This window comes from Cibotium barometz, chromosome 10 (assembly GCF_041138505.1).
Source record: "Cibotium barometz isolate CiBa-2024 chromosome 10, ASM4113850v1, whole genome shotgun sequence".
Classification (NCBI taxonomy): Eukaryota; Viridiplantae; Streptophyta; class Polypodiopsida; order Cyatheales; family Cibotiaceae; genus Cibotium; species Cibotium barometz.
The window spans coordinates 3,235,068-3,250,842 of record NC_141055.1 but is presented as its reverse complement, the minus strand read 5'-3'; the positions used below and the strand labels follow the sequence as shown (position 1 = coordinate 3,250,842).

General features: G+C 38.7%; 1 protein-coding gene across 1 annotated transcript; it reads right to left on the bottom strand.

Moving 5' to 3' along the window:
- Positions 1 to 8,830: 8,830 nt before the first annotated feature.
- LOC147634440 (pentatricopeptide repeat-containing protein At4g18520, chloroplastic-like) lies at positions 8,831 to 10,611 on the bottom strand. The gene is made up of 3 exons (XM_086804449.1): positions 9,385 to 10,611; positions 9,142 to 9,231; positions 8,831 to 8,926 (listed from the first exon to the last, which is right to left on the bottom strand). Exons 1-3 carry the CDS (start codon positions 10,609 to 10,611, stop codon positions 8,831 to 8,833), a joined length of 1,413 nt encoding a protein of 470 aa, XP_086660575.1.
- Between the last annotated feature and the right edge of the window lie 5,164 nt (positions 10,612 to 15,775).

Genomic DNA, 15,775 nt, shown 5'->3' with positions numbered 1-15,775 from the left:
TTATGTATACCTCTATGCATGAATTTCAATTATGTTAAAAGTAACACTTTTATAATAAAATATTCATCTTTTATGCATACCTCTATGCATAAAATAAAAATGATAAAAGTAACACTTTTGATATAAAAATTTATCCATTATGCATACTTCTATGCATAAAATAAAAATGATAAAAGTAACACTTTTGATATAAAAATTTATCCATTATGCATACTTCTATGCGTAAAATAAAAATGATAAAAGTAATACTTTTGATATAAAATTTTATCTTTTATGCATAATATAAAAATTTAATTTTTCCATAATTACAGTGAAATTCTTTCAATTAATCTAGGATGATAATTCTTAGAATATGGTAGGAAATCCTCTTTTCATGCTTTGAATGAAATTATTTTATGTGTAAATTTTTATAAAATTTTGCCATAGCTCCGCTCTACTATAACTGATAAATCTCAATTATTTTAAAAGATAAGGCTTATCTTTGAGGGAATGATTAGAATGATCCCTAATTGGATCATTAACCCTTAATGGATTAAATAAAAAATAATCATAAACTAAAAGCATAGATTAAAAAAAACTATTAATTTGTTCTCAAGCATAGATTAATCTTGGATTAAGGAAAAGCTTTATGAAAAGCTTCATTTGGATTGAGAATGGGTCATGAGTATATAATGGTTTGATGACCAGCTTAAGAAAAAACAAATGAACGAGGGTGACATGGTCCTCCTCTTTATTAGCACAAAAGCCCATAAAAAGAAACTCAAGCTCAGGGGCTTAGGAGCTTTCCTATTCATTGAGATCACCCCGCAAGGCATAGTGCACATAGAGACACTGGACGACGCCGAGATGGTGGGATATTTCATTGGTAGCAATTTGAAACGCTACTATGGCCAACTAACTGAAACCACCCTCAGGGCCATTCATGACAAAAACAATGAAAAACCGAACATGAAGATATGAAACAAGAAGCCCAACAAGAGGCTAAGGAATGACAAGCAAACTTTGGGGGAAAACATTATGGTCAACATGGCCCAAGTTATAGACCATGAAGAAGAAGACTACGAAGTGAAACCCGCTCGATTATGGTTAGGAATTACCACCCCGACAAGCTTCACCCAAAAATTGGCTCTTGTCGATATAGGGGATAATTACAACTTGATCTCTTATGACACATGGCTTTCCCTTGGCCTCTCAATCAGTTCAATGTTTAGGCACAATCATAACCTTATTCCACAATGGAAATAATCCCTTGGAAGGGAAGTTTTATGTGATGCCTGTAGGAACTATGCATGAGGAAATTCTTCTCAGACGAGGTTGGATGTGGGACACAACCAATGCAACGTCGACTTGGACGCAAGGATTGCCACCTTACAACTGGCCTTCTGGCCAAGTTACAATCCTAATGAGATGGATGAAGAACCTGTGCCCTCCGCTCCCTCATGCCAAGATGATAATCCTCTCCTCACCCACTGTCATTCTGCCCTCCGAATAACACTGATCCATATCGCTTAAAAAGAGGCCCCTCCCCACTACTCTGGACACCCCACTGCCTCATGTATCCTCACCACTACCCAACTCGATATAGTAGCAGTAGCCCAATCCAAACTCTCCAATGCCACCACCCACTACTGACCCCCCCCCCCACAAAACTAACAACACTAACCCTACTAAAAACTCTAACCAATGCACACAAGGCAATCACTACTAGTGGATACCTAAGAAGCTTCTCACAACCCAAGGGTATCATGAAGGTACTACCACTCTATCGATCCCCCCATCGATCCACTTCCCATACTCATATACTGGCAACACTAGCTCCTTGTCCCTCTTAAAGGCAACCCATTTGGCAACCCCAAGCCCACAGGGTACAAGAAAATCGCTAGCCCAAATGCTCCCTAAGGCAAACCATCCTTGCCCATACCCTAAGCCTTGCCCAACAACAAATTATCAGTGGATCCCCAAAACGCTACTTCAAGCTCAAAATTACTATCAAGGCTATCGCCAAATTTGGGTCCCCAAATCACCAAGGTAGCAACTCCCTACTCTTGTCATTTCACAATTACCAACCCTTCAATGGAAGCCCAAAGTGGCCTTCACCACTACTAGTGCACAGGAGAAAGGGAAACAAAAACTTCACGATGCACCCTAACCCCTCTAGCCGAAGCCCATGGTCCCTAACTATGATATACCCTCAACTGCGGCTACTCCCCCACCCTTCATTATCTGGCTACCGCGGAGTACTCCCACTCAACCCTTGGCCTCTCCACCCTTAGTTGCTCCCTCCTTGAAAGCCTAAAGTCCCAAGGGATATACCATCCTCGCCATCACCCAATTGGAATTGTCTTCTCACTTTGGTGAACTGGGCATGGAGTTAGTACAAAACCTCCAATGGGTGCTGGCTACATAGCCTGAGGGTACAAAACCTGTTTTTGGGATGCCAAAAAAAAAACAATTGCCATGGCCATACCAATTCCATGCAACAGCCATACCATATTCAATATCCCATTTGCCGCGACCATACCAACCACAAGCCACGGTCGTACCAACCACATGCCACGGTCGTACCACTCAGAAGCCACAACCGTACCAAACCTTGCCATTGTTGTACCATTCTATATCTCAAAGTTTAGTGTTGGTTATGTGCAGTGACATTTATTCTCCGAAGGGAATGTAAATTTATTGATTTTTAGGACAAGAAAATGTTTTTCTTTTTACCTGATTTCATTTAGAGTGTCATTATTATTTTGTTTTCATTTTTGATACACTCAACGTTCTGAGAGAGAGAGAGAGAGAGAGAGAGAGAGAGAGAGAGAGAGAGAGAGAGAGAGAGAGAGAGAGAGAGAGCTCAAAATCTTGCGTAATTGATTAGAGAAGTGTAGAACCTTATTTGATATAATGGATAACATTGCTTAGGATACCTCTGGCAAGGAGATCATTTTAATTTATTTATGGTGATGGACAAGATATCGAAGGTATTTGTCTTAATGTTTACTATAATATGGTCATCATTATTTACTATCTATATAATCTTCATGGCCAATTGTAGACTCTTCGTCTTGGGATGGACAAGCAACCACATCTCTAATGATCGAACTGTTAGAGTACACAAGTGTATTACGCTCAACTATAGACTCTTCGTCTTGGGAAAGACAAGCAACCACATCTCTAATAATCGAATTGTTAGAGTACACAAGTGTATTACGGTATAAAAACTTGCTTTTTATGTATTTATAAATTTATTAAGTTTAATTATAAATTTATTTTTTATTGATATATACATTTTTTGAAACTAGGAATATTTTTTATTTTTTTGGAACCTAGATTATTGCCAGGTTTTTATGGTCCAGATAATTATAGTGAGAGCTTTGGGCTCCTTGCAATTTACAATCTAAGATTGCGAATGATTGCGGATCACCTTCATGTATATGTAATGTTTGTAGACTATAAAAAGCATGATAAGTTAGATTTTCGGTGCACAGGCAGCGGATAATACATAATTTTTTCATTTTCTACTTAAAAATGTGTTCAAACGCCATTCTTCTCAAGAATTGATCCACCAAATGAGTTTTGTAAGGTTTTATCTTTGCAGCATTTATTTTCTTAAAAAAATGTTTCTTTTAATATAGCCAGTGTTATTATCTTATAAATATTTTTTGGACAGATGGAGGCGAGGAGTATAGGCTTCTAAGGATAGATAGTATGGTTGCCTGAAGATTGTTTTAAAGGTTTGCCACATCAATTCTGTTAATGAGGTAAAGAGAGGTAAATTGTGTGGTTCATGTTAACTTATGAGCCAATTTATGTATAAGTCAACGATGATGGTTCTGCATGGAGCATTGCTCTACTTTTTTTTGTCACTCTTTTTGATATTTTTGTCTGGAGATGATAGAGGATTTTATTGGCTTTGTATTGGTTTGTGGGCTAGACTCTACCTTTTGTGTTATCCTATCAAGTACTCATAATGAGAGCGAGAAGGCAACTAATATAACACTATTTGTAACCTTCATTATTTTAATCATGTTGTGGATTGGTTTTGTCACCACCACGTATGTTAAGATTGTTCTTGCTAAAGTTTTGAGAAGTTTTGTCACCACAAGATTGGGTTAAAATGCTCTCAACAATATGTATGCAAGATGCATATGTATGCCAAGTTTGGTGCTTTCTTCAAAAAAGAATAAGTGCTTGAGGAGCTCCTTTCATGGATATGTATGGCAAGCATAGTGTGTTCATATATAGGTAGCCAAGTTTAGTGCTTTATTAAAATAGACCATAAAGCACAAAATGGGCTTCAAATATAAGGCCTATCTCTCTATGGTACCCTTAGCCGTGGGGGACTAGAAAAGAAAAGATACACTAAGGCAAGGTATGAGATCTTCAAAGCATCAAAAGAAAGACATTACGACACATGGGAGATGAGTAAGGGGGTGGCCGTGATGCAATGATTTTGTTTTGGAGACCAATGTGTCAAGGCTTGGACTTTTCACCATTATTATTATTATTATTATTATCTTTAAGGAATATTCCCTCAACGGGGGCTCTTTTGGACAAAATAAGATTTTTTGTGTGTATGAGGAGGAGGAATAAGTAGTCGATGCATCCATCACATTGGAGATTCAAGGAGTGAAGAAGAAGATCAGAAAGCCAGCCTAGCCTAGGAGATTTGACTCTTCAAATGCAGCACTTTCACTGGGGTGTATGTAACACGACATTTTTTAAGCTATTCTTTTCGTGGGTGTTTGTGTCCCTTCACTTATTCTTGATTTCTGTGTTGAGTTCTCCTTTCTCGAGCGCTCTTTCTTTTTAATTTCCCTATTTTTTTTAAAAAAAATAAAGTTAAAAAAATCACCTCTTGATCTCAGTTTCCATTCTTCTTCATTGCTTTAAAAACTTGCTTAGATTCTTTCATATCTACATCTTTCCTCTCACTTAATGGATTGTTTCTATAGCTTTCAGATAATATTTTTGTTCCTTGTTGTTTCTCCTTCTTATGACATGATTAGCTAGTAATCCACGCTGCATCGCAAGTGACACATCTATTAACATTTTGATTATTTACATGGCTATTATATATTATTGTTCCCATAGACTTCGTATTAGTTAACATATCCTTGATTATTGTTCGCATAGTTGTTGTATACAACCTTGATGTTTGGTTGTTGGTACTGGTTTTCATATCCTTGGTAGCCTATTTTTTGGGGGTTCATGCATGCCTTGCTACATAGTGTCAAATGTTTATGGTCTTGGTTTCAATCAACACTCGTGTAGCATGACTAAATTTATCACAAATATTATAGATCCTTGCTTGGTAATTTCTTTTAAAGATGAGCACTCACTCACTCCTCTAGACTTGGTCCACCATCACTCCTCTAGACTCACTCACTCCTCTAGACTTGGTCCACCATCATTTCCTCCTTACAATCCACCTCACTTAGTTCAGCTCTTGTCATTCTTCTTTTTCTCTCTCTTCCCACACTGCACCTTATTATGATTATGGTCTTGTTAATTCTACATTCAAGTGTGCATCTTTGTATTTCCATTTTCTTGCTCTTCTTCTTAGTTTATTCTATTTTCTTACTCTATTTTTTCTTTTTATTTGCCTTTCCTCTCTCTCTCTCTCTCTCTCTCTCTCTCTCTCTCTCTCTCTCTCTCTCTCTCTCTCTCTCTCTAGAGTTTGATTCTTCTTTGAACTTTTCATGTTTTTCAATGTCTGATTCATCATATTTTTAACTTGCTTTCTTCTTCTTCTTCTTCTTCTTCTTCTTGGAATTCTCTATCAAATCTTTTTAAAGCCTTTGTTTTGGCAAAACATTCATACTTCTTTACCCAAAGATTTTTCCGTCCATACATGAACCAAGATCATTAAGACTTGATTGTTGATTCTTTAGTATAGTTCTTGATTCTTTTAACAAACTCCACCACGATACTCTTTCCTTGCTTGATGTGTCTCTTAACTAGTATAGCAAGTTCTCATCACTTTTTACTCCTTGAAACGTTTTTACAAAAGCTCTCCTCATCATTTTGTAACGGGGGATCTTCTCCTAGGTGCTCATAATACCACTCTTGAGCTTTCTTTTGTAATGATTATGGAAAACAATTGATCATTTTATCATGATGTATTTGTTTCAAATTGGCCAAGCTTTCAAAAGCTAAACATGAATGTCAAGGTGTGTTTTTTTATCACTTAAGAAATAAGATATATTGAGCTTTACCTTGAAGGCATATTTTGGAACAACTTCAAGCTGTGTGTTTGCTTGTTGGTTGGATGTTCTTTAGGATTGGTTTGGTTGTGTGCCGTGGTTACAAGAGAGATTATACAATTTAGAGTGGCTGGTCTTCTTCCACTATCTCTTATCTAGTTTGATTGCTTCCCCGGTTATCTTCATATAGATTATCAACTTGACCATCTTCTCCATGGCATGATTCTTGTGAGTAATGTCTTTCTCCCTCTTCTCCATGGCTTCAATCCACTACTTTTCTTGTGATTGCTTTATGTAAAGCTACTTATAACTTTTCAATTCATGACAAAATATTTGATAGTAGCAGATTTTACTACAGCAATCAAAATGTTTTTTTGCTATTCCTTTATAGAATTGCCGAATGTATAGGTGCTGAGTGGTCATGAAGATCTTGGACAATAGAAATCACTCGAAACAATGTCTCTATCTCTACCACACTTTTAGACTTCCTCAAGAAAGCATCGCTTCCTAATTCTTGGGGTTGGAGCGAGTAAAGCCCTAGGGTTAACTTGGATTCAAGATCGTCCGCGACTACCACCTGGCATGGTTAGTAGTCCAAGAGACACACGAATGGAATGGGATCAATCTAAGTGGGAGGAGATAGAGACCAGAAAATAAAATTATTGGCTTGGTGTATATATTATGACAAGGTAAACTGTATTTATTATAATGAATAACCTATAGAGGTGGGGTAACTTGAAGTTGAAGAACGTGGAGTTGTTCAAAATAATAATAAAAATGTTCAAAATAATAATAAAAATTTTACCATATTAAAATTTTAAAATTTTGATATCTCCCCCCCGCCCCCACATGTATACATAATTACATACATACTGAGATAGCGACATGCAAGCTGCAAGCATGGATCTTACAAGAACACAAACCATATTTTCATATGGTTGGCGAGTTCGTACTTGGCACAATTTGTCTCCAAAAAAATTAATCACCAAGAAATGTGCCCTCTCCCTGTTGGTTCTAACAACAGTTCTTCTAGCATCTAAAAAAGCATTAATTTGAACAACAAGCCCACCATTCAAGTGAAGCTCACGTCACTTACAAAAAAAGGGTCCCACAAGACACTGAAGATGGTGCCACTTGTAGGATTCTACTTGGATGCTTCTTACTACTTCCTGAGCTGCGTCGCCTTTGTCACTAGTTTGGCATTCTCTATGCTTTCAGAGCTATGGACAGACTCCATAGTGTGGGCATGACACCTCATGGAAGAGGACTTACGACTATGCCAAGGGTCATGTGAATGGCATGTCATGGTAAGGTACACCAAGGACCAATAAGCTACATATGAGAGATTGAGAATGAATTTTGGTCCGCGCCCATGTCTAGATTACGGTATTTTGGTTAACATGGGGACGCAATGTCTACACTTGGGATGATTGCCAGCTACAAGCTAAATAAAAGAAAGATGACATGTCCAACACATTCCTATGCATGGCATACTTACATGCCTAGAAATATTTTCGTATGAAATGTTTGATAGCCTATGTGTCTGGTTTAGATGCCCTCTCTTGAATCGCATGTGTGAATTTCAATTTTGACCTCATTTGTGGGCTATAGATAGGCAATAATTACGGCTTAAATCTTTCTTTAAGCTTGCTAGAGTTATATAGCTCACTTTGTTGTTTTACAAGTTTACACTTGATTAAAGTACGACTTAGAAGTGAGTTTAGATATCCACACTTCATTAAAGCATGGGTGGACAGGTTATAAGTGAGTTTGGACACTCATTGAATGGCGACCTACCAAGCTCTCATAAATCAAGCACTCTTTTAATTAAAAGAGTGTGGACAGCTAAATGGGCATTTCCTCCACTTATGGGAGAGGTGTGTTCTTTGCTGAGGTGGCCACCTTCTCTCATTCTCTCACAATGGAAAGGCTTATCCCTCACATTGGAAAACAGATATGAGGTGAAAGAAGACAATTTTCAACATAACCGATCCATACATACTTTTCGGCATGGCTTCTCCAATCCTTGATCAACCGGCACATGAGTGCTACACTACTATCTAGTCCTTGGATGTCCTTTTCAGCTCCCATCTCTTGGATACATACGTACTGAAAATGCTTTTAAGCATTTTTATTGCCAACAACTTGACCAAAAGCTAATTTGTACTTACATATTCAACAAATTCATTGGTAAGAGCTTCTCTAAGTTCTTTTAACCTACTCTACGTTTGCGTGCTTGACCATTAAGGTCTTCTATGTCAGCATCACACACACATGCTTGTGTGTGGATGCCAACGGAGCACAACTGCTTGTGGCAGTAACTGGGCATTAGGGAGTGAGGTTTTTCACGACAAAAGCTGTGGAATCAACCTCAACTTCGACAAATAATATTTGCAAAGTGTTTTCATTGCATAAATGTCATTCGAATCTGGCATGTGATGCCCATGAAGCTTGTATCTTGAGGAATCCTTGGTAATACAACCATATTTCCGGCCCTATTGCAATGTCATTTTAATTTCAGCATTACTTTCTTGTTGGTTTGGTGCCATTTCATCTTGTTTAATAGTATTAATACTTTAAGTGTGTGGCAAGATTGTGTTCACACACCCATTTATTCTTCTTGACAAGTAAATCTATGACTTTGGTCTCTCCCTTGTCTCTAGAGAACCACTTCTGTGTATAGGACGACTTCCTGATTGCATAGTACTGAAGCTCACAGCACAAGCCAGCTGTCAATGTAAAAAATGCATGCTATTAATTGTCTTCACAGAGCTAGAAGCATCTCCAATCCCCTTTCCGTTACTGTGTGTCCATTATCTTCACTGCATCTGTCTCTTGTCCGGCTGCAGCATAAATGTGTGATGGCACTACATAACGGCGTCACACTCTGAGTTTGAAATTCAAACACATGATATACAGCATGTTCTCCATATTCCACATCAACCTGATTTTTGCAGGCTCCAAGCAATGCCATCCAGGATACAAGGGTGGGCTGATAAGGCATTGTGCTAATTAGCTCATTTGCCTCACTCAGCTGCCCAGCCCTTGCAAGAAGGTCAATTATGCAATTATAATGATCCACGAGGGGCATAATAGTGTGGGTGTAGTTTATGGATAAGAACCAATAATTTCCCTCATCCATCATGCCTACATGGCTACATCCAAAAAGAATGCTCAGAATGGTTACCTCATTAGCCATCACTCCTCCTTTCTGCATCTCATCAAACAACTGAATGGCGAGTTTGACTTGACCATGTTGAGCAGCAGCTGAAATTAGGGCAGTCCATGAGACAGAATCTGGCTCTGGAATTTCAAGAAACATCCTCCATGTATCCTCTAAGTTGCTGCACTTGGCATATGCGTTCAGCAGAGCATTTGCCACAACCATGTCGAACCCGTGCCCATTGTGTATAACACGGGCATGCAGCCTTTTGGCCTCTGTTGTAGTTGTTTGATTAGCACATGCAGAAAATACACTAACGAACGTGACCCTGTCTGGCAATGTTGCTTCCTGTTGCATTTGTTGAAAGAGTTGGAAGGCAAGCATGCCTTGCACGTTTTCAACATAAGCAGTGATAAGAGCATTCCATGAAGGACTGTTTCGAATGGCCATTTTATCAAAGCTCTTCTGTGCGTCTCCCAAGCTTCCACATTTAGCATACATGTTGACAAGTGCATTTCCCACTGTGACATCTGACTGAAACCCGATGGCTGCAATGCGACTGTGCATGCAACTGCCTACTGTTAGGGCTGCCTCATTGGCACATGCACACAGAATGCTAGCAAAAGTCGCATTGTTTGGCAAAATTCCTTCCTTTTGCATCTGGTGGAAAAGTTGAAGGGCTTTCTTTCCCTGTCCATGTTGGGCATGCCCTGCAATTATGGCAGTCCAGGAGAATGTATTTCTTTCACTCATGGTGTCGAACATCCTTTGAGCATCCTCCAAGCTATCACACTTCCCGTACATGTTGACGATGGCGTTCCCCACAACCACATCCACCTGCAATTCACTGCCCATGACCCGCGCGTGCATCTTCTTGCCATAGCCCAGAACTGCTTGGTCAGCACAGGCAGAAAAGATGCTGGGCACTACGAACTGGTTTGGTACCATCCCTTCCTGTTGCATCTGCTCGAAAAGTTGGAGAGCTTCCTTGCCTTGGCCCTGCCGGGCGTACGCTGTGATGAGATGATTCCAAGTGTATTGGTCACTGTTGCAAGGTTGCAATCTAGTAAACCAGCCACGCGCTTCCTCCAGTGCCCCACAGCTCCCATACATCTCAACGATTAAGCTCCCTAACAACACGTCTCGCTCCAGCCCACTCCTTACCATCTCATCATGGACGCCTCTGCCATCTGATAATACCACACCCCCACATCGTCGCAACCCCTCTGCTAGCCTCCTACTCTTCTGCATCTCATCTCCCAGTCCCAGAACAACGAGGGAGAGGCGTGCAAGAAGGCGACGGCTTCCATGCACGCATCAAAGGAGCAACCGACCCTTGCCCCCTTGCTCAAATTACATTTCAGTAATTTTTTAGTTCACATCATATATTACATTTATTAACTTTTTCAGCCTTCACCAAGAAACTTTCACTCACTGAACTATACATTAGTATAGAATCTCTATTTATAATGTTTTGACTATATATATATATATTCCCCTCTCAACTCATCAAGGTCAACAACGGCTTAGTGACAACTACAAACAAGAGTGGTACCCTTGTAGTTTGTGTAAATAAGTATACCCTCGAGTCATCAAAGTGAGAAAGGCTTTGAGACACTTGTAAACAAGAGTGGGCAAGGGGGGTACCCTTGCCTCAGAGACCGTTCAAATGCCGCCGCAAAGCTCCATTGATTATTACCAAGGCACTTGCATTGACCATCAAACTCCTCACTATAGCACAACACCTTCCTCCAAAACCCATCTGCCTGGAAGACAAGGGGCCCAGTCTTCCTAATGGCCAAGGGGGCAACTATTCACACAATCCTTTGCTGATGACATTATTCAATACTCAGAAGGTAATACTATTGATTTTTTTGACATGGTTGAGGAGTTCTGTTATCTATCAAGATTAAGAACATCAGTCATAAAGTTGATACAATCCTCCTCTCCAAAGGTGGAAAGACATGTATCTTTTCAAATGGTGTGGACATGCAGATGTATTCCAGCTTTTGGGCTACCTGATAAGAGTTGATATAAGTTCCAAGTAAAGGTTTGATTGGTTTTTGCAAAGGTTGACCAAGAAGCTAGTATTGGCATATTATGGGTGGGTTGCACCACGATCATTTTTGTCTGCATATATGGTCTATGTAGCTTCAGTCTATGTATTCCACAAGTCTTTGGGCTGACAAGATGTGCTCAAGGACTTTTTGTAGCATGGTGGTAAAACCCCCATGTATGGCATTCAATCAGCTGGTGTAGGCCACACACCAAAAACAATGGGATTCGACCTTAGAATTGGCCCAAACTTTGCCCATAAGGACCGATGCATGTGATAGTGGTATTGGGGCTGTTTTGTATCAAGATCATGGTGTGATTTCATATACTCATAAAGAGAGGTCTTTGCTTGTTTAGAGCAAGAGACCTTTGAAATAGAAGAGAGAGTACATGCCCACATTGGGAAAGATCATTAACCACCACATTGTCTTTCAAGCCTTGTAAGATATCTCAAAGGCATACCTTTGGCCACCCTATAATCACTTCTCACCCTAAAAATTACTCCCATAAAATGTAGTGATGCAACTTCTTGATTGCATGTATTGGATTATAGATATGTAAAAGGTGTGCTTAGTTGATCATGTGGCTAGCCCAATGTTTTAGAAATTATAGCAAGGTGTTTGTGATGAGTTTCCACATTATAAGGTGCATGATGGGCTTCTATGTTATCATGGGACAGTGCAATACACGAAGAAAGTATTGCAAGATGCATCCTTCTCCAATTTTGAGGTATTTGGGTCTCTACAAAACCTATGATAAGGTGCGTCAAAGCTTCTTGAATATTCTCTGAGGTCATATATTATCTCTCTAGAGCTTACTCTACAATCAAACACAATGGTCTAATAATCATAAGCCAAGGAATTATGGAGGAATGTGCATGATTATGTTTCCCAATGAGACTACCTTGTCAACAAAATAAAGTTCCCACTCATAAGCTTAGTGCTTTACTTTAGCCCTTGCCTATTCAACAAGGGAAATAGACTCATATATCAATGGACTTCAACACCGGCATTGATATATAGATACATATGTGTGTGTATGTGTGTGCATACATTATACATACATACATACATACATACATACATACATACATACATATATATATATATACATATATATATATACATATATATATATATACATATATATATATACATATATATATATATACATATATATATATATATACATATATACATATATATATATATGCATATGTATCTATATAAAAACATATTCATTAGACATATTTATAATATGTGCACACACACACATAACTAAAGTTGTTGGGGTAAAATGCAAGAATACATAAAGTTTTACCTAAATATATTACAATCATGATAAAATATGAGTGAAAGCTTTTTTTTTTTTGTAGGAGACTCTTTAAAAGCATAGTTTAAGTCTTAAATTGCATAAGCCCATAGCATGCATATCTTTAATGCAAAAAATTTAATAATATGTGTGTGTGTGTGTGTGTGTGTGTGTGTGTGTGTGTGTGTGTGTGTGTGTGTGTGTGTGTGTGACCAAATACGAATGAAGGGTAGGGATGGGTTCAAGATAGCTTTTCACACTAATAGAGAGACTGGTTTTCCATTTTATGGTTATGCCCTTTGGTTTGTCAAATGCACCCACCACATTTAAAGCACTTTGAATAAGGTGCTTCAGCCCTTTCTCTACAAATGGGTTTTGGTGTTCTTCATAATATCCTTATCGATGGCAAGATCAAAGAGGAGCATTGTATTTGATGCTTTGAGGAGGCATAAGTTGTAAGACAAAGAGAGTAAATGCTCTTTTATGGAGTATGAGATTAAGTAGGTGAGTCATGAAATCATAAAAAAGGACCAAAGAAGGTGTAATGTATCAAAGAATGGCTCTTTTATGGAGTATGAGATTAAGTATTTGGAGCAATTGTGAGTCATGAAATCATAAAAAAGGACCAAAGAAGGTGCAATGTATCAAAGAATGGCTCCAACAAACACCACAAAACTAGAGGATTCTTGGGGCTTTCTTTCTTTTATCGGAGATTCGTTTTGAGAGCATTATGCTTCCATTTCTGTTCCTCTCACTAATAGGCAAAAGAAAGAGGATTTCTTTTGGGGTTCTATAGTAGAGAAGAGCTTCCAAGAGCTCAAGGAGATCCTCACTTTAGCCCCTATCTTGGCATGCCATTATTTTTCCCCACCATTTACTATAAGGGCGGATGCATGTGGTAGTGCTATTGGGGCTGTTTTTGTATCAAGATCATGGTGTGATTTTATATGAGAGTAGAAAGCTCACCAACAAAGAGAGGTCTTTACATGTTTATGAGCAAGAGATGTTGGCTATCATACATCCAATCAAGAAGCATCACTACATTTATGGGAGTCAATTTAAGGTGAGAAGTGAACATAGGGTGCTCAAATACTTCATGTCTTAATCTCCTCTTTTCCATATATGGGCATGTACTCTCTCCTTCTATTTTAGAGATCTACAAAGATTAGGTTACAAGTATGATGATGGACTTCTATGGTATCATGGGAAAGTGTATTTGGCTCCCAACTCCTTGTACAAGGAGAAAGTGTTTCGAGAGATGCATTCTTCTCTCCACTTCTTTCAAGGAGAACGTGTTGCAAGAGATGCATTCTTCTCTCCACTTCTTTCAAGGCTTTTGGGTCTCTATAAACCTTTGGAAAGGTGAGTCAAAGCTTCTAATTAAAGGGCTCATGAAGGGATGTGTATGATTATGTTTCCCAATGCCTACCTTGTCAACAAAACAAAGGTCCCATTCATAAGCCAAGGGATTGTGAAGGGATGTGTATGATTATGTTTCCCAATGCCTACCTTGTCAACAAAACAAAGATCTCACTTATAAGCCAAGGGCTTATGGAGGGATGTGTACAATTATGTTTCCCAATGCCTACCTTGTCACAACAAAAGAAGGATCCCACGCATAAGCCACGTGGTTTTCTTCAACCCTTTCCACCACACAAGGGAAATGGACTTCCATATCAATGGACTTCATCACCAATGACATTGATACACACACACACACACACACACACACATAGAGAGAGATACACACACATAGAGGGAGATACATATATATGTACATACATACATACATACAATATATATGTATGTATGTGTTATGTGAACGTCATATTATGTGCATATACTAGGAGGCTAACCCACCCTAGGCATGTGATCATGGGATCATGGGAACATGCTCTAGTGGGACAAGGGTTAGACCTACCAAGGTTGGGGTTAGGGTTAGGCAACCAAGGGTCACACATGGAAATGGAGAGTCAAGAGTCACTTGAGAGCTCTCCTATATAATAGGAGCATGGGAGTATCTACTCTCTTACCATTTCATACTAGAGCTACGTGCTGCTAGATTGAAGACATACCTCTTGGTGGTATGGAACACCAAGATTAGGTATGTGGTTCTTCATTACTATGATGTGTGCACCCTTGGGCTCAGGACTATTTTTCTCTAATTTTATTATTCAAATAAGCATTTTACGGGTTTTTTAAACCAAAATACCGCACATGCTATTACGGGTATTTTTTTGGTAGAAAGGATTTCCTACATCTCTACACTTTTTTTGTAGAAAGGATTCCCTACATCTCTACACTTTTTAGGAAATTTTCCTAATTATTTATGACTTTTTTACAGCATTTTTATGGTAAAATAGGCATTTTTAATATATTTTTGCGGGTACAGGAGTGTTAGCGAAATTCTGCTAATTTTCTGTTGAAAATCAGTGGGAGCAGCATAGCATGATAACGCATCGAGGCCCCTCTCGTGTGTGCAGTGGAACTCCTTTGCTCTTTTTCACAATTTTTTCATTCTTCCTTCTCTTGCGCGTGAATGCCTATTATGCAGGTGGGAAATTAATCCATGATTAAGAAAATTAATCATTTTTAACACCGTAGTGGATGAGGAAGAAGAAGATTGTGGAGGGGAGTTGGAGGAGAGGCTTGGAGCCTCCCCATTGTCAGTATTGACCACATGCGGGAGGGAGAGGGGGGTTTTGTTGGGCGCGCAGCAAAATACGGCCCCCCATACGTTGATTCAATTTAAAAAAAGCTTTAAAAGCTTTAAATCACATAATTTAAAAAATCATTTTCATGATTTTAACAAAAATCATCTCCAAATTTTTTTTACCATTCGCATTTTGAGAAATTTCATGTCCTTTCGTTTTCCACATTCGTTGGCTGTTTGCATTTCGAGATGGCTATTTGGGTTCCAAAATTTGTGTCCGTTCGTATTTTCGTGCATTCGGGGTACAATTAAATTTTTGAAAAATTTCTTAAAATTCATGGAAAATTAGACAAAGGCTTTTTTCCAATTTTTGGAATATCCGAATTTGTCATTTGG